This window comes from Trachemys scripta, chromosome 5, assembly GCF_013100865.1.
Source record: "Trachemys scripta elegans isolate TJP31775 chromosome 5, CAS_Tse_1.0, whole genome shotgun sequence".
Classification (NCBI taxonomy): Eukaryota; Metazoa; Chordata; order Testudines; family Emydidae; genus Trachemys; species Trachemys scripta.
The window spans coordinates 89,740,501-89,766,853 of NC_048302.1; the positions used below are offsets into that span (position 1 = coordinate 89,740,501).

Below are 26,353 nucleotides of genomic sequence, written 5' to 3' on the forward strand. Positions count from 1 at the left end.
CTCCCCATGGAGGAGTCAGGCCGCACCGTCCCTGCTGCCCACGCGGCCCGCCGCAGCCAGGGAGGCAGGACTGAGGAACCACTTCACCCACCAGGGAGGGAAGCGAGGCTAGAGACCGAGCCCCGTCCTCCTGGGAGCTTAAATACCGGCGGGCAGTTACCGCGAGATCTCGCACGCGCACTCTCGCACGCTAGTCCTCGCTCAAGCCTCTCCGCGCGTTGGGGGCGGGGCAACCTTTAGGGGAACAGTGGCGCGGGGCGACTCCCTGTCCGCGAGTGCGCAACTATTGGTGGGGAGGAGGCACGTGACCTAAGCAGCGGGGTGATGGGGAGCTGCCGAGCGTTGTTCCCCCTCCCCGCCCAGGCTGCTGCGGGTGCGGGGCTGGCTGAGCCTGAGCGGCCGGGACGGGGAACGGGGCGTTTCCTAGCCTCTCGGCCAGGGGCTGGGGCGCTGCCCCCCGGGCACTAACCGCCGAGTGATGGGCTGGGCTAGGCCGTTCGCTGATGCTGCCCGGGGCTGGCTGTAGCCGGGCCTCGGCCTGGGACGCGCCAGATCATCAATGGCGTGACACAAACGACGGGCCAGGAGCCGGCGTAGGGGGGTCGCCAGGGGCGGGAAAACAGGACTGCCCTGTTCCCTGCCGAGAGAGATTGCAGCAAACAGCCCGGGGGTAGCCGCTGTGTAACTCAGACCCGCCGTGCTCACAGCTGCCGCCACTCGCCCCTCAGCTCATGTATGATTTCCCATTGCTGCAGGAGGCTCCCAATGTATTTATCCTCAGACCACCCATGTGGGTAGGACGGGGTAGTTACCATTACCTCTTCTCCCAAACACACACTGTCACTCACTCCACATGGGGATCTGTTTACAGTTAGAAAACTCAAACGTGCACAACTACGACTAGCCCAAAATGCTGCAGCGCATCTCTTCAGCAACACAGGCTACCATGAGCATATCACACCTGTCCTCCACTCTCTACATAGGCTTCCCATAGAATTTTGAATCAACTTTAAGGTCTCAGTCCTTATCTTCAAAGCACTCTGTGGCCTGGGCCCAGGATGCCTCAAAGGTTATTTAAAGCTCTGAGATGAAGACGGTTGAAAACTTTGTTCCTCTGGCACAAAAGAACAATAATAAGTAAGGATATGATTTAGGCACAGAGGTCAGGGATTCCATAACTAACGAACCTCCATGACTTCTTTGGCTTCGGCCCCCATCGCAATGGCAGGGCTGGAGCTGTTAGTGGCTGCAGCGGGGGCTGGAGTCCCCTGCGGGTGGTGGGGCTCGGGCTGTCAGTCCTATCCCGCCTGCAGGGCTCTGGCTTCAGTCCTGTTCCCCGGGCGGCAGTCCCTCCCCTGTTATTTTTAGTAAAAGTCATGGACAGGTTGTGGGCTTCCATGAATTTTTTGTTTATTGCCCGTGACCTGTCCATGACTTTTACTAAAAATAACTATGACAAAATCTTAACCTTAGTAATAAGAGTAAAGCTTTTCTGTGGGAAACAACCTTCTTCCCTGGGAATTAAGGACTATCATAAAGTGCATCACTTTCTGCTCCATGTGCAAAGCACATTTCTTTGACCTCTAATATAAACACATAGAAACAGGCGTATTAAAAAAAAAATGACACTCTACTCCACACACTTCTCCCTCTGGGGAGAGGATAAGAGAACAAACAACGTGACAGATTTGCAGTCATGTAGCTTAATGCAGTACTGGAAGGCACTCAGATATTACAGTGCTGGTATAAAAACCTAGATAGATTAGAAAGTTACCCATATATGTCCTAATTGCTGACATGAAATGATGACTAGAAAGTGCTGCAGAGTTTTATGTATTTAAAAAAAAAGTCTTTCAGGTGAGTTGGAACCACCAAGTTGTGCAAGAACTATGTCACTATTTGATATTATTTTCATTATCTCTCCACTTCCTTACTTTGTGATGGTCATTTGTTGCATCTTTTTTCAAATTAGGCCTAGTCTTGGCAGGTGCACCATGTGAGCAAACCTTATGCCCAGATAGATGACTGCACCCACATGGATTTACCCACATGGAATAATTTGTAGGACTGGGACATTCAGTTGTAGGAACCTAGTCTATTACATATGTTTGTACAGTATCTAGCACAGTGGGACCTGATTTTGATTTGAACCCTTAGATGCTACTGTAATAAAAATATTTCATGAATTTATATCACAATTTGCATGCAACTACAGGGTTATTTTAAAATCATGCTGAAAATAGATCAGGTTCCATTTACAGCCCACATACTGTCAATATATCCTCTTAATTTTGTTTCCAGAATTTATATTCCCTATAATTAGCACATGTAGATTAGAGTTTAAAAAAAAAAACTCTGGAGGAGGAGAAGAGTGCAAACAACATTAGTATGTCCTTTCCAGAGACAAACAGCATTTTGCAGTTTTGTTACAAACTTTAATTTTATGTTTTTTTGTTCTTTTCTTGTTTGGTAAATTGCATATTTTGGACTTTGAAGGGTTTGGCTCATCTTTTTGTGCAAAATGCCTAATAATTAGCACTTATAAAGCACATTTTGCATATCTAAGAAACAAACTTGTAAAATTCACCAGTGCTTTTTCTTGCTGAATAAACTACCTGGTGAAGAGACTGTTTTTGCAACAATATGCAAGCTTCCACCTGGTAGAAGCCAGGGAATATTTATAACTGAGTAGAGGATCACTAAAGATAAATATTATGTAAACAGATGAAGCTGTAGTTCCATATGCAAAAGCTGCCTTGTTGTTATGTTTTGTACAAAATTACTAATTTACATAAGGAACAAAGCTTTATGAAATGTAATTAAGCAGAAAGGTAGAAGCAGAAGTAGGTATATTATGAGATAATCACACCCTTAGGGTATTGCATCAAACTGATTGCAAAGGCTGTTCAAAGCAGAATAAACCCAATAACTGCTACAGCCATAAAAATATAAACCCACTTTATTGATTTAGCCAGGCCTGGTTATATTTGACGTTAATATATATGCATCTATTTCATTTTGTAGTATTTCATTTTTTTAAAATCTTGTTATATTTTAACTACAAAAAACTAAGGTGCTTCAGCTTTGTTTTGTTTTCTTACTGAAATATCAGTCTCAATGGGAAAGAATAAAAAGAACAGTTATTTCAAAAGGCTGTCAGTATTTCCTAACTACCAGCCAGTGTAATTTTTATGGCACCAGTTAACAAGGTGGCCATATTCAGAGATGAATTTGGGCCAATATTTCTAACAGTAGAGTTTAATTCCCTGTGCATCATATTCAGCTGTAACTTAGAGATGGTGGTAAGACTTGCTAATTTTTTGTAGCAGTAGCTGGAGAGACATTAGCAGATAACCACCTTTTGTATCTATTCTCTTTTCAGAAAGGCAGTTGAGATTAGGGACTGTCATAAAGTTGACCCTATCTTCCACTGGATTCCCGGTCTGCTCCATGGTGGGACTAAACTCCCAAAAACAATCTGTTGGAAACATCTTATATTTTTCTATCTGCTGTGCCTTTTCTCTTTGTTTTGTCACGGGTGAGGGCAGTTCCTCTGTTTTTATATTAGCCTTTACTCAAATTCCCACTGACTTCAGGAGGACTCAGAACTGAGTAGTATGAGCTATATTATACCAATGATTTTTAAGTAGTCTTTCCCATTGAAATTAACGATGAAATGTATTTAAAAACTGATGGCATAATACAGCCCTGAATAAGGGGCAGTAAAGGATTTGGTCCAGTATTTATATAACATATAAGTTTTCATTTTGATTGTTTTAATTTGGACTAGTAAGAGACTATTAGATACTTCTCTATTTCAAGACAAAAATCTAGTTTTGAGGAAATAAGTGAAAGGCTTGTGTTGCTGAAGTGTGCCTCTCCCCCTTCCCTCAACTGATGCTCTGAGTGGTAGGAGCCACACCCAACTTTGGCACAAATTTTGTGAACATTAGTGGTAAAATAATAGGTGGATTTTGGAAAAATCTCACCGAGCAAAAAAAGTCAGCCTCCAATATAAATAACCTTTGTATTCCAAAGAATTCATCTTATGTATGTATTCTTAGTCCTTCTGGTACTTCAGTTAGTATACGTTTCTATGAGGCACTGCATTCCATTCTAGGTGCGGCCGCCACCACTACCCCACCACTGACCGTGGACTCTAAGGATGAGATATTGTCGATGGCCGCTTCCTCGGAGATGTTAGCGGACGGGGAAGATGAGGAAGGAGATGAGGAGGACGAGGCAGTCGACAGCGCTTACAACGCTGATTTCCCCGACAGCCAGGATCTCTTCATCACCCTCACAGAGATCCCCCAAAAAACCCTGACTATTTTAACTAAAATTACATTGATGTGCCATGCAAGATATGAAACCTGAAAACTTTAAAAAATCCAAACACACATTCAGTGTTGTTAGTGTACTGAGTCAACATCCACTATCTCTGACTCTTAAATTTGTAAATATTGTACATCATTTTGGCTGCTAACTCCCAATGAAATGCTCTTTTAACAGCTTGAAAAACAAATCCTTTAGTATGAAAGGGGCTAATTTTGCTTCTTGTTTAGCACACATTTTTAGCCAGGCCAGCTGACCCATTTCTGAACCATGTTTTGTTGTAATAAAAATAAAAACAAATCATTCTGTGGAAGATTCTACTACTTCTAGAGAAATTGTTTTCAACCTGTGGTCCATGGACCACTGTGGGGGTCTGCAGACTATGTCCAAGGGGTCCACAAAAGGATGTCGTTACCATGGAACCGTGGTTTTCAACCTGTGGTCTGCAGACCCCTGGGACTATGTCTGAGATTTCCAAAGGTTGAAAACCACTGTTCCAGAGGATAAAGATAGTCTTGTGACTGTAGCACAGGATGAAATCTGGGTTCTTTTCCTGCCATCATCACAGACTTTACTGTGTGATCTTGGACAAGTCATAATCTCTCTGTTCCACACTTTCCCTTGTTGTAAAATAGACTAATATTTGCTACACATGGGTGTTGTGAGATTAATGTAATGTTTGTAAAACACACCTTCCAAATGTCATCTGGAAAGTGTTACATTAGTCCAAAGCATTGTTAGCCCAGTGGGATATTTGCTATTGGAATTTATTTTTATACAGAAAAGAGGCTTCAAGTGGCATTTTTGTTAGTAGTTTTATAACCAAATGACCAAGATTGATCTAAAGGAAATGCAGAGGTTCATAAATTATATAAGCACTATTGGGTTATAAATAGTTCTTTGTTTTACTACAGAAAGGAAACACAGTTAGTTGTTCGTTATGAAGAGATAGAGCAGTTTGTACTTTGATTTTTAATACAGTGGAAACAATTGTTCACTGTTCTTTATTTGTACTGTTCCTATACTGTTAAGGAACTAGTTTTGGCTGCTTTCCACATCACTTTTTTATCATTAAAAAGCCACAAGAATAAATTTTTCTAGATCTGCCAGAAAAAGACCATTCTAACTGCTATATTGTCTTGCTTTTTTCTTGTTTAAAATTATCTCTAGTCGAAAAGCAATAAAGTCAATGATACCCTGCAGCTAAAGTGGAGCAAGAGCATCTGCATTATTCTCTTATTTTCTTAAATCCACCAATAAATAAATAAATGCCCTACACTCTGAAATGAGTGTGGGCTGAAATGTCTGTTTAAAATTTTTGAGATAGTCAACTAAATCACAATTCTCTCTGAATCATATTCCACATGTTGCTATTTAATTTGTCTGCTTATATCTTGTCCATAGGACTCCCTTTGATGTCACTGCAAGTTTGGTGCACAGAATGATTATTGAATATCCAATAGAGATGTGCAATGCAGATAAAAATATACCTTGTAGATTGGAAAGGGGAATTTGATTGGAAGCCTTGGTTTGAGAGGAATTTACAGATATAATGAGAACTTCCATTTTGTGGTATCACTTCTTAGTAAATGATAAACATTTCACTAATTCCCTTCACAGTCATGTCACCCCATGATTTTTTCTCTGGTACCATCTACAGTCCTATAAATCATTTTTAGATTATCTTTTCATATTTCATTCAAGCCCTCACCCCATTATTTCTGTTATATAAAATTTTAAAGGTTGACTTCTTTCATGTTTCTTGCTTTACCTTCGGATAAAACTGGCCCTATCTCAATATAATATCTTTTATTTTGAAATGTTTCATATTAATTTCCATCTTAATTCCTGTTCCTGAAAAGCACCCCTCAGCTGAACACTTCTGATTGGGACAGGAGAAACATGAGGCAGGCTTTGGATTTTTCTTTTGAATGTTAAAAGCTAAACCAAGAGTTGTGCAATGCTGTTTTTCAGGTTTTGCTTTGTTTTTTTAAAGTAGAAAATAAGAGTAAACTAAGGGTATGTCTACACTATGAGAGTAGTTTGATTTTACTTAAATCGAATTCGTGGAACCAATATTACAAAGTCGAACGTGTGTATCCACACTAAGGACAGTAATTCAACTGTGTGAGTCCACACTAACGGGGTAAGCGTTGACATTGGAAGCGGTGCACTGTGGGTAGCTATCCCACAGTTCCCGCAGTCCCTGCTACCCATTGGAATTCTGGGTTGAGCCCCCAAGGCCTGCTGGGGCAAAAAATGTTTCAAGGGTGGTTTTGGGTAACTGTCGTCATCCAACCGTCACTCCTGCCCTCCCTCCCTGAAAGCGCTGGCGGGAAATCAGTTTGCGCACTTTTCTGGTGAGTGACAGCGCGGACGCCACAGCACTGCAAGCATGGAGCCCGCTGCGACCATCGCTGCAGTTATGGCCGTTGTCAACCCCTCACACCTTATCATCCACCTTTTCCAGAGGCAGATGCTGAGAAATCGGGAGAGGAGGCTACGGCAGCATGGTGAGGACATTAAGTCTGAGAGGGGCACAGACCTCTCACAAAGCACGGGACCCCGCGCCCTGAACATCATGGTGGCAATGGGTCATGTTGATGCTGTGGAACGGTGATTCTGGGCCCGGGAAACAAGCACGGACTGGTGGGACCGCATAATGCTGCAGGTCTGGGATGAATCACAGTGGCTGCGAAACTTTCAGATGCGGAAGGGAACTTTCCTGGAACTTTGTGAGTTGCTGTCCCCTGCCCTAAAGCGCAAGGACACCCGGGTGCGAGCAGCCCTGACTGTCCAGAAGCGAGTGGCCATAGCCCTCTGGAAGCTTGCAACGCCAGACAGCTACCGGTCAGTCGCGAACCACTTTGGCGTGGGCAAATCTACCGTGGGGGTTGCTGTGATGCAAGTAGCCAACGCAATCGTTGAGCTACTGCTGTCAAAGGTAGTGACCCTTGGAAACGTGCATGGCCTTAATAGATGGCTTCGCCACGATAAAATTCCCAAACTGCGGTGGGGCTACAGATGGAACTCACATCCCTATCCTGGGACCGGACCACCAGGCCAGCCAGTACATTAACAGAAAGGGCTACTTTTCAATGGTGCTGAAAGCACTGGTGGACCATAGGGGACGTTTTACCAACATCAATGTCGGATGGCCGGGCAAGGTTCATGAAGCTTGTGTTTTCAGAAACTCTGGTCTGTTTAGATGGCTGCAGGAAGGTATTTACTTCCCGGACCAGAAAATAACTGTTGGGGATGTGGAGATGCCTATAGTGATTCTCGGGGACCCAGCCTAATGCCCTGGCTCATGAAGCCCTATACAGACGCCCTGGACACTGAAAAACAACTCTTCAACTACCGGCTGAGCAAGTGCAGAATGGTGGTGGAGTGTGCTTTTGGACATCTCAAGGGGAGATGAAGAAGCTTACTGACTCACTCTGATCTCAGCAAAACCAATATCCCCATTGTTATTGCAGCTTGCTGTGTGCTCCACAATCTCTGTGAGAGCAAGGGGGAGATCTTTATGGCAGGGTGGGAGGTTGAGGCAAATAGCCTGGCTGCTGATTACGCCCAGCCAGACAGCCGTGCGATTAGAAGAGCCCAGCGGGACGCGCTGTGCATCCAGGAAGCTTTGAAAGCTAGGTTCCTCAGTGAGCAGGGTAACCTGTGACTATTAAGTTTGTTTAAAGAGAAGCTGAACCTGCCCCTGTTTCTTTACCCAGTTAATGTTGACTATCCTCTCCAGTTACATATTCCATTCACCCCGTTTCCCCCCTTCCAACACACGTTTAAAAATAAAATAAATGGAACTCTGTTAATGAACACCATTTTCTTTATTACTTTTCGAGACTCTGTGTGTGGGGGCTATGTGACTTTGTGGCGGGGGAGGACGGTTACAGATCCCCTGCTGCGTGGCTCTGTGATCCAGGCTAAGGACTGCATAAGATCTCTAACCGCCCTCCCACGCCACAAAGTCACATAGGCGCCCCCCGCACAGAACTTGAAAACCACCTCCCAGAATGACCAGGGTGCCTAGTGACTGCAATGTGTGTGTGACCTTCTGCTGAACCTGCCCCTGTGTCTGTACCCTTGTAAAGGTGACTGTCTTCTCCAATTACCAATCCCCTTCTCCCCCTTCAAACACACTTTCCTCTAAAAGAACATGACGGAAACAGTAATTAACAGAAACGTATTTTTTATTAGCAACTACACAGTTAGGGGATGACACTGGGACGGGGGCTTGGATGAGGTGCTTTTGGAGTGAAGGAAAGGACTTATCAAAACGTTGGGAATGAGAGCCGTCTGGTACTTGAGTGGTCTGCAGGGGTGGAGTGACAGTTTTCACGGCCCCTGCTGCCCCTCCTTCTTGGGACTTTGGGTGAGGGGGGTATGGGACTTTGGGTGAGGGGGGAGGGCGGTTAGAGATAGACTGCAGCGGGGCTCTGTCCTCCTGCCTCCGGTCATGCAGAACATCCACAAGGCACCGGAGCATGTTCGTTTGCTCCCTCATTAGTCCAAGCAGCGTTTGAGTCGCCTGCTGGTCTTCCTGCCGCCACCTCTCCTCCCGTTCGCTGTGTGATCGCTGGTATTGCGACATGTTCTCCCTCCACTGGGTCTGCTGGGCCGCCTCGGCTTGGGAGCAGCCCATAAGTTCTGAGAACATGTCCCTTGTCCTTTTCTTTCTCCGCCTAATCTGCGCCAGCCTCTGGGAGGGGGATGCCGGGGTAGGTTGGGAGACAGTCGCAGCTGTGGGATGGGAAAAAGGGAGTGAATTCCTCACAAAGATAAATTTTTGTGAACAATGTACATAGTCTTTCTCTGTGAACAAGACCATGCACAGCACCTATCACATGCGCACTCAGGACAAGGTCAAATTTTCGGCCTTCGCATTCAGTGCCTGGGGTCTTGCAGTGGAGATCAGACAAGCGGGGCAGGTCAGCGGAATTCAGGTAGCAGGCTGACATGGTAAGCCATAGACTTTTGGCTGCTTAAAACTTAAATTATAGAAGTGCCCTCCTTTCACGTTCAAAGCAATGCTCCTAGCGTTGGCCAGTTCCTGCTGCCGGCAATCCAGCAAGCATGAACTCTGCCCCTGTCGCACCCCCTCGCGGCTGTCCCCGGGAAAGATCCCTATATGCTGCCGTTCTCCCGTCTCCACTGCCTGGCTGTAAACCGCCGGTTACAGTTATGTAAAGGAGCAGGCAAGCAGTCCCAATACTAACATTCCCCTAATTCAAAGCAGGTCACCATGAGCGACATCACTCTGCTGAGGATTTCTGAAACAGAGAAAGAGCGCATGCTGCATGAAAGCCAGCAAAAACCAGGGCCATATGCCGCCATGCTCTGCAAGGCAATGATCCCAGAGTACTTGATGATAGCCTGGCGCGGAAAAGTTTCCTACCACGGAGGACACAATAAGGCAGCTCTCCCCAGGAACCTCATGCAAAGGCTTTCCAATTACCTACAGGACAGCTTCGTGGAGATGTTCCATGAGGATTTCAGCTCTATCCCCGGACATATAGACCTTATTTTCCAGTAGCTGCACTGCCAAGGACTAAAACGTTAAGCGCCTAGGGCAAACTAATCATGAAAAACCCATTGTTAATAATGTTCCTGTTCTGTTCAAAATAAATGTTTACATGTTTAACACACTTACCGACTGATCTTTCCCCTGACTCAGGGTCCGGGTTAACACATGGGGAGGTTTGGTAGGGGATCTCTGTGAGGGTGATGAAGAGATCCTGGCTGTCGGGGAAATCAACGTTGTAAGCGCTGTCGACTGCCTCGTCCTCCTCATCTCCTTCCTCATCTTCCCTGTCTGCTAACATCTCCAAGGAAGCGGCCGTCGACAATATCCCATCCTCAGAGTCCACGGACAGTGGTGGGGTAGTGGTGGCGGCCGCACCTAGAATGGAATGCAGTGCCTCGTAGAAACGGCATGTCTGGGGCTGGGATCCGGAGCGTCCGTTTGACTCTTTGGTCTTCTGGTACCCTTGTCTCAGCTCCTTGATTTTCACACGGCACTGCGTTGCATCCCGGCTGTATCCTCTCTCTGTCATGGCTTTTGAGATCTTCTCGTAGATCTTCGCATTCCGTTTCTTGGAGCGCAGCTCCGAAAGCACAGACTCATCGCCCCACACAGCGATCAGATCCAAGACTTCCCGATCAGTCCATGCTGGGGCCCTCTTTCTATTCTCAGATTGCATGGTCACCTCTGCTGGAGAGCTCTGCATCGTTGCCAGTGCTGCTGAGCTCGCCACGATGTCCAAACAGGAAATGAGATTCAAACTGGCCAGACAGGAAAAGGAGTTCAAATTTTCCCGGGGCTTTTCCTGTGTGGCTGGTCAGAGCATCCGAGCTCAGACTGCTGTCCAGAGCGTCAACAGAGTGGTGCACTGTGGGATAGCTCCCGGAGCTATTAGCGTCGAATTCCATCCACACCTACCCTAATTCGACATAGCCATGTTGAATTTAGCGCTACTCCCCTTGTCGGGGAGGAGTACAGAAATCGAATGTAAGAGACCTCTATGTCGAACTAAATAGCTTAGTTGTGTGGACAGGTGCAGGGTTAATTCGATTTAACGCTGCTAAATTCGACATAACCTCCTAGTGTAGACCAGGCCTAAGCTCAATATGACTGTAATTGCACAGTATCTAGTAGTTTCTGTTCTTAAAGATGTTTGTGGCAATCAGCACTTTATTTGCATGGGTGTGTGTAATAGGGTGCTCCTTTGCTCCTGTCATCTTGCCCCACAGAAATTGCACAGACTCCACTGATTGTGCATTCACAGTACCACTTATTTGAGTTCCCTCCACCAACACCACTACACCATACAACAGTGTATTTATAATAGCCTATGTGCTTTTGGCCCACACATCTGGACTTGAGACTAGCTAGCCCTGTTCCTCTCACTCAGCACTCCCTTCCTGTGTCTCTTGATCCTTCTGAGAGGATGGGCTAATTATTCTTTGTATCACCCTGCTTTCAAGCCTGACTATCTAATTACCTCAGTCAGCTTGGGGGCAGAGGGGGTTGGGGGAGGAAGGCATGGCCAAAGCATAGAGCATGCAAATGATCCTGGGCTGCTGAAATGACCCCTAGGTAGCTAGTATGTATTAGAACAGGGGTCGGCAACCTTTCAGAAGTGGTGTGCCGAGTCTTCATTTATTCACTCTAATTTAAGGTTTCACATGCCAGTAATACATTTTAACATTTTTAGAAGGTCTCTTTCTATAAGTCTATAATATATAACTAAACTATTGTTGTATGTAAAGTAAATAAGGTTTTTAAAATGTTTAAGAAGCTTCATTTAAAATTAAATTAAAATGCATAGCCCCCCGGACTGGTGGCCAGGACCCGGGCAGTGTGAGTGCCACTGAAAATCAGCTTGTATGCTGCCTTCGGCACATGTGCCATAGGTTGCCTACCCCTGTATTAGAACTTCCCACTGGCTGCTCCAATGTGAGTTGGAGGCTAACTCAGGCCTCAACTGCCCTAGGATTGAGGTGTGGGTGTAGAATGCTACCTCTGCTTCTCCTCCACTTCCCCGTAGCTGTGCCAAGCAGAGCCTGGTGCAACTGAGGATCCAGCCCTCAAAGTTTAATAGACTTCAAGACATGGGGCCAAATTCATCAGTAGTGTAACTCCATGAAGTCAATGGAATTACACTTAAGATGAGTTTGTTTCAGTGTTTCTTTATGGGACGTTCTTTTATAAGGTTAATTTAGTGCTTGTGGAAGGAGGTGGCCTGAAAACCTTGGCCCTTTATCCACAGAGTGGACATTAGAAGCGCAGGTTTCCTCACGCTCACGGATGAAAGGTAGTTCTGTCTCCACAATAACTCAATCCTTGGCCTGGGCTAAGACTGCCAATTTGTGCCAGTTTTGATGGTGACATTTGTAATGTGGGCCCTGTCCACTAGGAACTGGACTAAGGCCAACAACTTATTTTACTTAGGCCACTTAACGGCATTCTGATGGCAAGATTTCATCTTTCAGTCACTATTGACTGGTATCAGATTTTAATTACAGTACAGACCCATTTACGCGCGGATGTCGGGAGTCAAGCCATCACGACCGCGGGTTAACGGACTGTGGGTTAAGAGGGCCATGCTGAAATATCTTACGATATCTATATATACATTTATAATTATCTCGGATTACATATGTATGCACAACATCCCAAATACTGCAGGCCTATCTGTTAACGGCACTTTGCAAGAATATAAATTCAAATGTGTAATCTAATAAAAACATTATTATTAGTACACAGGGGTGAAAGTAACTCAGGACACTTACGGGGTGGAGGCGGCTCTGGCCCCTGGAAGGGGCGGGGCCTCAGCCAGAAGGGGTGGGCCTAGGGGTCAGCATCCCCCAGCCAGCCCTTGCAGGCCACCTGGTCCGTGCCGCCCGGGGTTCCCGTGATTTAAAGTGCCTGGGGCTCTGGACGCCGCTGCTGTGGTAGCGGCGTCCAGAGCCCCGGGCCCTTTTAAATTGCTGGCCCTGGGGCAGCTGATCCCTTTGCCCACCCTGCCCGTCGGTGGCTGGGGGGGGCAAAAGAGGCAGGGACCTTAAAGCGCTGCAGGGTCCTTTGCCACGGCAGTGCTTTAACGTTGCTGCCCCCTTCTCCCCCCTCCCCCCCATCGGCGGTAAAGATGTACAACACATTTCTGATCCGCACTTCCTGTCGATTTCTATGTCAGAGAGTTAGTGAGCAAATCTGTAGCACTACATAGCAAGTACCTGTACCATGTGTTAATGAGTCTCGCGTGTTAAATAGGTGGCACTGAGAGGCATGGCACTACCGTGCATTAAACGGATTTGCACGTAAATGGGTCACAAATAAACAGGTCTGTACTGTAATGATCTAAGGTCTGATCTTGCTATGCTTGCAAAGCAAGATCTGGAAAAACTCCTTTTGACTTCAGGGTGTTTTGCCTAAGCAAAGTCTGCAGGGTTTAGGCCTCTACAGATTGAAGGTGCGATACTCCAGTATCAAGCTGTGGTCGAAAAGGCACCCAAGTGCAAATTTGCCATATTTAACTTCCTGATTTTTATTTATTTATCACTGAGGATGAGGTCATAGGAAAAAACATGTCCTCACATCTGCACAGTGATGTTTGCAGTGTATGGTTTCTTTTTTAAAGTTCTCTTTCTTCATTTGAACTACTCCCTCAACAGAGAGGAGGAACAATAAGTTGGCAATAAATTTCTGGTGATAGTTTATACAGTGTGTGTTAATTTAAAAAATGGAGAGGAAGGACTATCAGAGTTAAAGCCGAAGATGTGGAGTCTGTATAACTGAATTCCATTCTTGCTTCTCCTACAGACTTAATGTGCGGACTTAGGCAAGTAATTTAGCATCCTGTACCTGTTATCTCATCTGCAATGTTGTTATACCAGTGCTAATCTCCCTCACAGCGTGTTGTGAGCCTTAATTTATTGATGCTTGTAAAGTGATCTGAGATCCTTGGATAGAAGGTGCTATAAAGCATGTGAGTCAGTATATTAGTATTCATATATATATGAATGTGCGTATACATACATGCTCACCAAATGTTAAAATTTGTAAAAGTAAATGTTATAAAAATAGTACAATGAATGTATAATTATTAGGGCTGTCAAGAGAATTAAAAAATCGATCGCGATAAATCGCACGATTAAAAAAATTAATCATGATTAATTGCACTGTTAAACAATAATAGAATACCATTTATTTAAATATTTTTGGATGTTTTCTACATTTTCAAATATATTGATTTCAGTTACAGCACAGAACACAAAGTGTACAGTGCTCATTTTATATTTATTTTTCATTACAAATATTTGTGCTATAAAAAACAAAAGAAATGGTATTTTTCAATTCACCTCATACAAGTACTGTAATACAATCTCTTTATCATGAAAATTGAACTTATTCTTCAGTTCAGTGGCCAGTGCTAGGTGCCTCAGAGGGAATGAACAGAACAGGTAATCATTAAGTGATCCATCCTCTGTTGCTCATTCGCAGCTTCTGGGAAACAGAGGCTAGGGACACCATTCCTGCCCATCATGGCTAATAGCCATGGATGGACCTATCCTCCATGAATTTATCTAGTTCTTTTTTGAACCCTATTATGGTCTTGGCCTTCACAACATCCTCTGGCAAGGAGTTCCACAGGTTGACTGTACATTGTATATAGAATTCTGTACAAAAAAACCTGCATTCAAAAATAAAACAATGTAAAACATTAGAGCTTACAAGTCTACTCAGTCCTACTTCTTGTTCAGTCAGTCACTCAAACAAGTTTGTTTACATTTGCAGGAGATAATGCTGCCCGCTTTGTTTACAATGTCACCTGAAACTGAGAATGGGTGTTCACATGGCATTGTTGTAGCCTGCATTGCAAGATATTTATATGCCAGATGCGTTAAAGATTCATATGTCCCTTCATGCTTCAACCATCATTCTAGAGGACATACATCCATGCTAATGAGGGGCTCTGCTCGATAACGATCCAAAGCAGTGCAGACCGACGCATGTTCACTTTCATCATCTGAGTCAGATGCCACCAGCAGAGAGGTTGATTTTCTTTTTTGGTGATTCAGGTTCTGTAGTTTCCACATTGGAGTGTTGCTCTTTTAAAACTTCTGAAAGCATGCTCCACACCTCATCCCTCTCAGATTTTGGAAGGCACTTCAGATTCGTAAACCTTGTGTCGAGTGCTGTAGCTATCTTTAGAAATTTCACATTGGTACCTTCTTTGCATTTTATGAAATCTGCAATTAAAGTGTTCTTAAAACGAACTACCTGTGCTGAGTCATCATCCGAGACTGCTATAACATGAAATATATGGCAGAATGTGGGTAAAACAGAAGACATACTATTGTCCCCCCAAGGAGTTCAGTCACAAATTTAATTAATGCATTATTTTTTAATGAGCATCATCAGCATGGAAGCATGTGTTCTGGAATGGTGGCCGAAGCATGAAGGGGCATACGGATGTTTAGCATATCTGGCATGTAAATACCTTGCAATGCTGGCTACGAAAGTGCCCTGTAAATGCCTGTTCTCACTTTTAGGTGACATTGTAAGTAAGAAGCCAGCAGCATTATCTCCCATAAATGTAAACAAACTTGTTTGGCTTAGCGATTGGCTGAACAAGAGGGAGGACTGAGTGGACTTGTAGGCTCTAAAGTTTTACATTGTTTTGTTTTTGAGTGCAGTTATGTAACAAAAAAAATCTACATTTGTATATTGCACTTTCATGATAAAGCGATTGCATTACGGTATTGTATGAGATGAATTGAAAAATACTATTTCTTTTGTTTATAATTCTTACAGTTCAAATATCTGCAATAAAAATAATAATATAAAGTGAGCACTGTACACTTTGCATTCTGTTGCAATTGAAATCAATATATTAAAAAATGTAGAAAATATCCAACAATATGTAATATATGTAATATATGTAATACATTTCAACTGGTATTCTATTGTTTAGCAATGCGATTAAAACTACGATTAATATTTTTGCGTTAATGGCGTGAGTTAACTGCGATTGACAGCCCTAATAATTATCATTATACATCTATATATTGCAATCTGTACATTTCCCCCCAATCCTTCAAAACATCAGTACATATTACTGTCTTTCACACAAATATCTGTGGACTTTATAGGTCAGCTAAATAGGCTTGGATTGTATTTTCTAAATAGACAGCCAACCTAATTCTCAATTACTGAGGGACAATCTCCACTCATTGATATATTTTGCTTTCCACAACCAAATCTCTGTACAACTTTTCATGAGTGATGTACCAGAGTATTCAGATTCTAATATCTAAACTATATTGTTAAATATATTCACCTAACGTTGCATTATTGCTGATTATGTACTCTATGTATCATATGACTTTTAAAAACTAACTTTATATTTGTAGATAATCTAAGCACTATACCCAGATGTACAGACACTCTTTTCCCAACCTATGTATTACATATTTTTTTAACATTAGCTTTAATAACATTTTTATTTCTCTTAGCACACATCACAGACAACTCAACTGAAGCAGCAAATAAATCTAAAAAAACCCGATCTTTCCCCAACTATCACCCCTCAGCAGATCTGCCTTGTGCTTTTATGTTGTTACATCATAGATACAAATGGGGACTGGGGCGCTCTTCCCTTTCCTGGGGCTCCCAGCTAGATCCTTTAAATCCAGGGGGAGTTTTGTTTTGCATTTGTCAGAACTAAAGGATCTGGGCAGGGGCGCTGGAACAGTTTGTATAGTGGGGTTGCTGTGAGTCATTGAACCAAACTGTAAATTCTGTATGTGATGGAAACCCCCTCAAGGAGGGGGTGCTGCAGCACCCCTAGTTCCAGCACCTATGGATCTGGGCTCAGGTCCCCTTCAGCCTGTGGCGTGCAGAACGCCCGGAAGCCCCATCTGACCCGCGGACACCCAGCACACAACCGGCGAGGGTAGCCGAGAAGGGAGCGGGGAGCGATCGCCTTCTCCCATGCACCGCATTGGCTGCGGCACCAGCAGCCTCCGCGGGACAAGCGCTGCCGGTTGGTGCCGGTGCACGCCAATTACCAGCGCTGACCTGCCCTTCCCCGGCGCTGTCAAAGTTGATCACCGGGCGCTGCGCTGCAATGGAGCGAAGAGCAGCGACAGCGGCCGCCAGGGAAGGCGGAGGAAGGGGGAGATTAACACGGCCCTGGCTGGCACAGCGGCGCGGCTGATCTCCCCATGCAGTAAAGGGGGAGCGAGCGGAGAGAGGCGGGAGAGGGGGAGGGAGGGATGCTGCTGCAGCAGCTGCCAGTGCAGCGCTGTTAAATCTGCTGGTCAGCCCTTCCGAGGAGCAGCCGCCGCCCGCCGGCGGCTCTTGGGCTTTGAGGCAGGAGCGGGAGGAGTCGAGGCGGTTTCTGCTAGTTGCCTCCTGCTGCAGAGGGGGATTTAGTGGCTGTTTACCCCCCTCCGCGGACTTTTCTCCCAGCCCCCCAGCATAACCTCGGACCCTCCTCCTCCTCCCCTCCCCGCGATCTTCCAACCATGAGCATGTCTGTTTTTACCTTATAAAGATGGCGGTGTGGGATCACTGCAACCTTTAGACTAATGACTGTCAGAAACATCGCCTCCATCTGTAATATGGTAAGTACTTGCTGACCTGCAGGCTGGCTTCAGGGGCGGGGGACACAACTCAACAACCCCCAATGGTGCAACATCAGAATGGGTGGAGGGGAGGGGAGGAGACTCCTTTCCAGGTGCACCGGGGAGTAAAGTTATGGCTATTCCTGTCTAATCCCCTCGCTGGAGGCTGGTGAGATCTGGAAGTGGGTGAAGGCCATGTAAAGATAAGCAGGAGATTTAATTCAAAACAGGGCAGTCGATGGCTTGAAGAGCTTCTACTGACTCCTTGCATTGAATGTAGACATTCATTGTCTCCTCAAGAAGGGAGAGTTCAGAGCTCAGCTGTCCAACCACCGGGCTGCATCTAGGTATGGGAAGGAGTTCAGAACAGTGGAGGGTCTCATCCTTTGTACGTGACACTTAAGCAGGCTGACAAGTTTGCAGTTTGTGTCCCCACCTTGTGGCCCCAATTAAACACTTGAGCCAATATTTCTAAAACTGGATTCCTAAAAGTAGGTTCCTAAATCCATACTGAGGCTCCAAAATAAGTGGCCTGATTTTAAAAGCCACTGAGCACCCAAAGACTCCGACTGAAGTTAGTAGGAGCAGTTGGTGCTCATCTGTTTTGAAAATCAAGCCACTTATTTAGGCTTATAACTGTTGACTTAGGAGCCTAGCCTTAGGCACCCATTTTTGAAAATGGCCAGAGGATCAGAATCTGTGCTGATGGGTATTGTAAGGGATATCCAGTAAATGAGAACTGGCTTTAGCCCAAGATGTTTCTATTATATTTTTGAAACACCTAACTCCCCTCCTCCCCAGGATAGTCTAAAAGTTTAGAAAAATAAATTTAAAACATTAATGTTTCATTTCAGTTTGTGTTGGGTCTTGCTGTTTTCAGCCCCAATAAGATATGACAGGAAGATTTCTTTACACATTTGAATATGGTTTTCATTTTGACTCTACAGACTTTGGGGTTTTCTTATTAGACCACATTGCCTTTGGATTTTTAAGATTTGTTTGGTTATAGTTTAAGGGCTCAAAAGTTTTAATGGACCTGCTGCAAAAGAAAGCAATTTATGGGGTAGGTTATAAATGCCCAAAATAAATAGGATAAGAACACATTTCAACACCCTTTGTTGTTGTAGTTTATGTTTTCCCCCCTTGTTTTCAGGTTCTGCAAGAACAGTTACATGCAGTTGCCAGCTTCCTTCCATGTGGTGCCCCAGCATGCCCTTTGCAGGTGATGTCACACCCACCATTCATCAGCACTGGAGAATGGAGCCTGCCTATAGGGTAAGGCAGTGGTTCTCAACCTGTGACTCATGATTCCCTTGGGGGTCACAAGCAGTTGTCCAAGGGGGTGAGGGTTGTGAGTCTGCTCCCATTCAATGTCTCCAGTCTTATGCTTGCAACCACTCATTCTCGGATGCTAGGAATGCCCCCCCCCCCCACTTGTTCCAAGGTCCTCATTGCCACCTTTGAAACATCTGTTCTGAGGTGCATTACTGGAGGATTGAATTTAGGTGTCACATTATGAAAAAAGGTTGAGAATCCCTAGGGTAAGATAATCTGAGTTCTTGCCTCTCCTCCCCAATGTGGTTTCCTAAAGTTTTCATTGTTCTTATTTTTTTAACCCTGTGGAATAGGAGGCAAGTATACTGCAAAGACATATATAGGAAACAATACAGTATTTGGGGAGAAAACCTGGAGTTACTTACCTTACCCTATAGGCAGGCTTCAGTTTTCAGTGTTTGATGAATGGTGGGTGCGATCACGCCTAGATTGCATGCTACAGCACCGCATGAAATAAAGCTGGAGATTGTTAGAGGGCTACAAGAGTTTAACATTGACATGATGTCTTAAGAATCCTATGTTTCCCCCCACACCACCTATCCCAATTATTTTAGAGGGATGTATTTGTGCTTTCCCCAAGGTCCAGAAGAACCACAGAGCAAAACCAACTAGGCTTGCATCAGTTTTACTTTTCTATTCCCGCTCTTGTCACTATCAATAGGCAGCTGCACAAGTAACATCTTACGAATGTAGAACTTAAGAGGAAAGGGACACAAGAACAGAAGAAGGGAATGGTCTAGTGAAGCCTCATGTTCAGGACCAAGTTTGGTTTCTTGCTCCCTTCATGATACTGGGGTGGCAACAATGCTTTGTTTCTCTAAGGCAACTTTCAGCTGAACAAAGGAGCTCTATCAATGGACTCCAGAGGAAGCTATGTCAACCCCATATGGGAGGGCTGCTGCAATGCGTGGCCTGTTGCAGGGGGAGGCACGTGGATCATAAAAGGCTTCCGAAAAGGAGGGACAAGAGAAGCAAGAAGTAGGGAGGAGAGAGACTGACACAAATAAAATGGGGGGAAGACAAGAACAAAATGCATTAAATCCAAAGGAGAGAAAAAGGCACTAAGAGTGGGATTGGAGAAGGGTGAATGAAGATTGATTTAAGTCGACCCTAGAAATAGGTTATTATAAATTCCAGCCAGAACTATTAATCCCAGACCATGTCTCAGTGCTTGACACCAAATGGCTCAATTCTTCTTTGGCCTAAGAATTAACCAGTTAAAGGAGAAATATATATGGAGTTCATTTCGTAGTTGAAATGAATTTTAAAAGCTCACTCTGTTCTTTTCCTTTTATCCTTCTAGTTCCCCTTCCATTTGAAGGTATGTGCACGGACTGCACGGAATGATTACATAAAAACCCTTGCTTAGTTGGTGTTTGCTCACCTACACTGCTATAAATATTTGTCATGTAATGATGGATTATAGGTTTTGGATTGTAGTCCTCTATTGAACAAGGATTTTTTGTTTGGAAATTCGTATGTGCTCATCTCTAGATTAAATGAATACAGTGAGAATTAACAGGTTGAAATTGGCCTGATCTAACTGGGTTAGTCAGAGTCACAGGAAGAATGCTTGTTATGATTTAGTTGACTGCCTGAGGGTATAGTACAGGGGTCGGCAACGTTCGGCATGCGGCTCGCCAGGGTAAGCACCCTGGCAGGCCGGGCCAGTTTTATTTACCTGCTGACGCGGCAGGTTCGGCCGATCGCGGCCCTCACTGGCCGCGGTTTGCTGTCCCGGGCCAATGGGGGCGGCGAGAAGCCGCGGCCAGCACATCGCTCGCCCGCGCCGCTTCTCGCCGCCCCCATTGGCCTGGGACGGCGAACCGCGGCCAGTGGGGGCCGCGATCGGCCGAACCTGCCGCATCAACAGGTAAATAAAACTGGCCCGGCCCTCCAGGGTGCTTACCCTGGCGAGGCGCGTGCCAACGTTGCCGACCCCTGGTATAGTATGTCAAATTGTAAGTCTGGTCTCCTAGTTATGGCGAGGCATTGTCCTCTTTCAGGAAGGCCAAAACAGGTGTAGGGAAACAAGTGTGTGAAGGAAAATGTTTTAACTTGTTTGAAAAAAATCAAAATCTAGTACTGCATATTCAATAGACAGATGAATCCTCATTTACTGAGCCCAAAGCAAAAGAGTTAGCAACAGTAACTGAGCAGAAGTGACCCAGTGAAAGAACTTAGCAGATATCGCTGTCCACGTGTTAAACAAATAAACCCACAATTTCCAAAACAGACCAGTCAGGGCCATGTCCTTTCTCTTTGTCCTGTCCCCACAATTAGAAAAAAAATGGTAGGTGAGGTCTAACACCCTGATTTTGCAACTTGTTCTGCACAGGTATACCCCTGCATTCATGTGGGGCTCCAGTGAAGTGAATGGGACTCTTGTGTGACTGGTGGGATCCACCTGCTCAGCTCAGTTGTATTGTAGGGGAGTCCAACTCTCTCTTCTTACATGCCTGACAGATGCTGTGAGAAGTTTAGTCAAATATGTGTACAATGCTCTAATCATGTTAGGTGATATAAAAGTGTTTATTAGCTATATTGCTTGAGGAAGAATGGTATGATACATTTGAAAAACTCGGTTCTAGGGAATGTCCATGCCTTAATGTTACCCCAGCTGAAGGGAGTCCAGGTAAAATTAGGGACTTTTATTTTTAGTACCTGTATTTACTCGTATTGTACCCATATTAAACTTGCATTGTAATCCTCTTCTGTAAAGCTCCTTGAAGGCAGCCAGTGTGACTACAGCATAGAATATTTGGTCCAAAGGTGAATAAGCATGTTGTAATTTTTAGACTGTTACTGAAATCCACTGCAGTGCTTTTCTCTGTTGATGGCCTTCTGATTCAGCCTGGGACTCTTGAGTTAAGCTCAGACTGCAGTGTAGAGAATGTTACTGTCTTGTGTAAGAACTACATCTAATCATTTATTAAATGTATATATTTATTTATTTTTGTATAGAGTGACCTGACAAGCTCTCTTGTGCTCTGAACAAGAGAAATACACCTTTGTGTTGTCCTGCTAAAAGCAGGTTTTATATTTCCTTCCCAACATTTTTCAATAGTGTTTGAAATCACCTGATCTCCATTGAAAGATGATATGTGTCAGTTTAATGCACAGTGATAACATGACACAACTTATGAGGATCTCTTGTTATACAACGTATCACAGACATCACATACATTGTAGTTACAGTAGACTCTGACATGTTTGTTTGGTAATCCTATACAATGTATACATATGACTTCAATAACAAGTTACAGTACAAAAAAACCCTTCAAGTTAATTTGGTTCTCTACTCTATATAAGCATGGCTTTAGTTTTTCCAACTCAAGATTTTATCAAGTCTCACAATAACTGGTGTTTTTCTTAAAGTTCCAGGCCAGCTCCAGGAGTTATGTGAACGCATGAGAATCTCAGTTTTCATTAAAAAACTAAGCTTCTAGCCCTTGTGGTTGTAGAGAAAAGCTTGAAAACATGAAAAGTTCAAAACCCAGAAGTCAGATTAAAAAAAGAACTCAACATTTTATTATTTTTAAAAGTCTCAGGATTGTTTGAGTGATGGGAGTTAGCAATATCAGGATCTTAGCTACAGAGACAAATTTGAAAAATGTTAGATGCTGGGACTATGTACATTCTAGTTATTTCTATAAACACAGGTTCTGAGACAGATTCTGCTCTTTGCAACACAAGTATACTTGAGGTGCAGAAGTTAGCACCATGAGTTTTAAATTGACATCATACTTGATAGTGGTTAAAATTATTATAAAACAAATTATATGATCATTTTAATTTTGGAAATTTCTTCTAACAAGAAAAACTTTGGGCAGTTTGTCACTGTCTAGGCAATAAACTAGCCATCTGAAATTATTTATGGGTAGATTAATGAAGCACTGTAAATATTTAGGTGTGAAAATATAGTTGCAGGCACAATTTAGATTCCAATCTTTAGAAATGTGGTCTCAAATGTGCATAATTTTTATACATATGACTTGTTTCTTCTGATGATCTTTGATCAGCCAAAAGAAATTACATTATTTTTGGTTAGTTGTTTTGCTGCTGCAACTATTATCATACATGCATTTTTATGGCACTTATTATAACATTAGAAAAAAGCAGGATGATATACTTTTAAGGTTGATTAACTTCTTTTCACTATCAGCTATATTCTTTTCTGGATTGTAAATAATATAGTCCACTTTACTCTGTCATGAATTCTGATTCTGAGATAGAAAAACTCCTCATATACTTCTACTGCCACTATTCTGAATTCCATCTCTGTAAATGAGAGTACAAATAATTAAGCATCTTTTCTTTCATGCCCAGTTTTCTGGTCTCTCTCATTCTCTCTCTCTCTCTCTCTCTCTCACACACACACCTTTAAATACAATCTGCAATTATTACTTTAAAAGTTTTAATTAATTGAAATATGCATTGACTTCAATAAGAGCTGCATCTGTTCATCATCTATGAGAAATCAAACCACATATAGTAGGTGCCTAATTTTAGGCAACCACATTTAGAAACTTTGGCCTCAATCTTGACACAACTTTATTTTAAAAACTTACTTTTCCCTCTCCAGCCCCTTCATTTTAGGTAGAGATGTAGTTTGGAGATACTGAAAGGAAAAAAATTGGTAAGTTTTTGAAGGATGCTGGTGAGGAAAAAATAAGAGACCTTGTATAATTCCATGTTAATAATTTTCACTATCCATACTGGGGGACATGGATCAGCGTTCATGTCACACTCCTTGTCAGTACCCAGCCCAGGCTGGGAACGCTAATGATCCAACCAGTGGATCAAATTTGGTGATGAATCCTTGGTCATGTGCCACCTGAGGCACATTGCGCATATGCTAAGACTGTCCATACTTTTCCTGTGCAGTAGTTCTATGTTGTTCCTGATCAGTTAGTTTAAAATAGGGGTGTCAAACTCATTGGGTGACAAGGGCTGAATTACCTTGTCAGTCAGTCTGTCCATTAACTTACCTTTCTGTGCAAGTGCATTCCCACTATGACCACCTTCCCTCCCTGCCCTGTCTTTTGTGAATTTCTTGCCTTTTCCTTATGGACACTACACTCCTCTTCTTTCTCCACCCCTTTTCCCCACCCAGTTTTGGGGAAGTTGGCTTTCCTCTCTGAGCTTGCTTGCTACCTATCCTCTAGGGTGCTGATGCTGCAGGCTCAGCAGTGGCAGTCGGCAGTGGAGAAGGAGACTCTCCTCTGATCTCAGAGCAGCAGGAAGCAGTGATTGTTAGCTGAGCTCTGATTTTACACATAATCGCTTTCTCCTCCCTATTACATTGCACTGCCATTAGCTGGCAAGGCTGGCTACCTACACACAGAAAGAAAGGTCTACATTTCTTTCTTTCTTTCTTTCTTTCTTTTTCTTTCTCCTCCCCTTTTATAGGCTACTGTTTTCAAAATTCTGGGATGAGGGCTGCCTGACCCTGCAGCCATTTCTAGTTTTATTCTTATTTCTCTTTTACCAGTTCTAGTGTCACCCTTCATTTGTTTTAAGCTTTCATGTTCTTCCCCAGGGAAATTCTTGACTTCTAACATGTTTTGCTCACTTTCCCTAGTGAACACTAAGACAAAAAAGTGTCGTTTAGTTCCCAGCCATGTCTGACCCTTAGTTCCTCTCAGTGGCAGTTTCTTTTCATGAATCTCTTGCACCTTATATATTTATTTGTTAAATGTTTTTTTTCACAGTTCACTTTCATCTGTGTCTTTCATGATCATTTTCTTTTACTTTTCATTTCTCTTGCAGTAGCAACCCTATTACTATTTCTTGTCTTTTCTTTTATTTCTCCATGGTCATTAATATTGAGTTTACAGTTCTAATGTATTATTTTCTCAAAAGAATATCTATTTGTTGGGCTCCCTGAAGGTAACATTAAAAAAACTTCTAATTTTCCTCTGGATTGACTTCGGTAGAACTATTCATGTACTTACAGCAAACATGCATGTGCTTAACTTTATCACACTGCAATATCATATCTAATTTGCATCCTCTGTTAACCCCAGTTTCTTTCAGATTCACCGGTTTCCATTTTTTATTTCCCAAAAATATCTGGGTTTTAATTATTTTACCCAAGATATATTAGTTTATATTTTTCAAAAACAAATATTTTGTTATATTTTTAATATCAGATTCTTTATATCATTTTTCTGTCATGACTGGTATTACTCTATTTTAAATGATTCATGAAGAAATCAGACCAGACATAACACAGATCTTACAGTATCTCCGTAGACAGCTGTTCTTTGCCATTTAAGTCAGTGGGAGCTCTGCACATACTTCCATGAGCAGAATTCAGTTTTTAGTCTTGTTCTTGAGATTCTCAACTAATTGGCCTCTTGTACTTATGTACAGTAATCACCTAGACTACATTGTCCAAAAGGCTGTATTTTGTGCCTTGGAGGTATCTGATAAAGGTACCCAAAGAGTACATATCCAAAATTTGCCATACTTGGATCGTGTTCCATGGTTGTCTATAAAATAAGGAGTAGAATGAGAAGACTCATAATCAAAATAGGAGGCAAAGTAATTACAACTAAATAACTATACAGTTATCAAAACTATGCTAGGTATTTGCAAACAAATAAGAAGATTCTCTCTTTGCCTTGCAGAGTTTACAGTCTAATCTGATTTAATCATGATAATCTCTTTGGGTTTTTTGGGGCTGTTGGTTAATGTATGCAGTAAACTAAATATTGGTCTTTGCTTCATTATTTCCACAATAATTTTGAGAATGAACAATCATAATTTAGTTAATCTGCTATTCTTTCTTGTTTCACGTGGCCCTCCAGTGCAAAAATCATTATCAGCCATTTGAGTTGAGATGATGATCAGCAAATTCAAGTGCAATAGGGCCAGGGAGAACAACAAACAAGAGAAAAGATTATCAGAAGCTCAGGTTTGAACCAAAAGCACAGTCATTGGCTATGGTTCTATTGCAGAAGTCTTGGTTTATACCAAACTGACACAAACTTGGCAAAAGTCTCTAGCTGTGTTCCTTCCATGCTGGTTAATGAGCAGTACATTTCAAAATGCTAAAGGTGAACTCCTGACTCTAGTAAAGTCAATGGCAAAACTCCTATTGACTTCAGTGGGGCCAGGATTTCACCCAGACTACAAACTATAAGGGTACTTCCTCTGTTTCCCAAGAGCTCCACAGCCTGTGTTCTGGTCACCACAGCCCCCTTTAGCATTTCCTTTTGTAACATACTCTTCTTTTAAGCTGTTGAGCCTAAATAGGCTCTGCTCACCAAATCTGTTGCCTCTGAATCCTGTCTGGGAATTAACATCCTAAAATCCAAGTCCAGTGTCTGTCTCTGTAGGGCCTCCTCAGTGCAGGACCCTTGTCTATAATTAGGACTCCCACCATTGCTACTTCTGATGGAACTGAATTAGCATTAGCAATGTTAGGAAAACGTTGTCAAAATTCCTGGTGGAGATACAGCATAGGATTATGTTTACAATGGGAAAATGTATTAGGCATTTTAATTAGTATATTAATAAATATGCTTTTGCTTTG

General features: G+C 43.2%; 1 protein-coding gene across 3 annotated transcripts in view; it reads left to right on the forward strand.

Moving 5' to 3' along the window:
- The first annotated feature begins 16,875 nt into the window (after positions 1–16,875).
- Positions 16,876–26,353, forward strand: part of USP46 (ubiquitin specific peptidase 46) — a 33,108-nt gene continuing 23,630 nt past the window's right edge. The window contains exons 1-3 of one of the 3 annotated variants that reach the window (XM_034770837.1): positions 16,877–17,078; positions 17,406–17,475; positions 18,629–18,750. In XM_034770837.1, the coding sequence (XP_034626728.1) occupies positions 18,670–18,750 (81 nt within the window). In that variant the 5' untranslated portion in view covers positions 16,877–17,078; positions 17,406–17,475; positions 18,629–18,669. Of the gene's footprint in view, positions 17,079–17,102; positions 17,476–18,628; positions 18,751–26,353 lie in introns of those variants that run through there. The other 2 variants (XM_034770838.1, XM_034770835.1) reach the window with 2 other exon arrangements.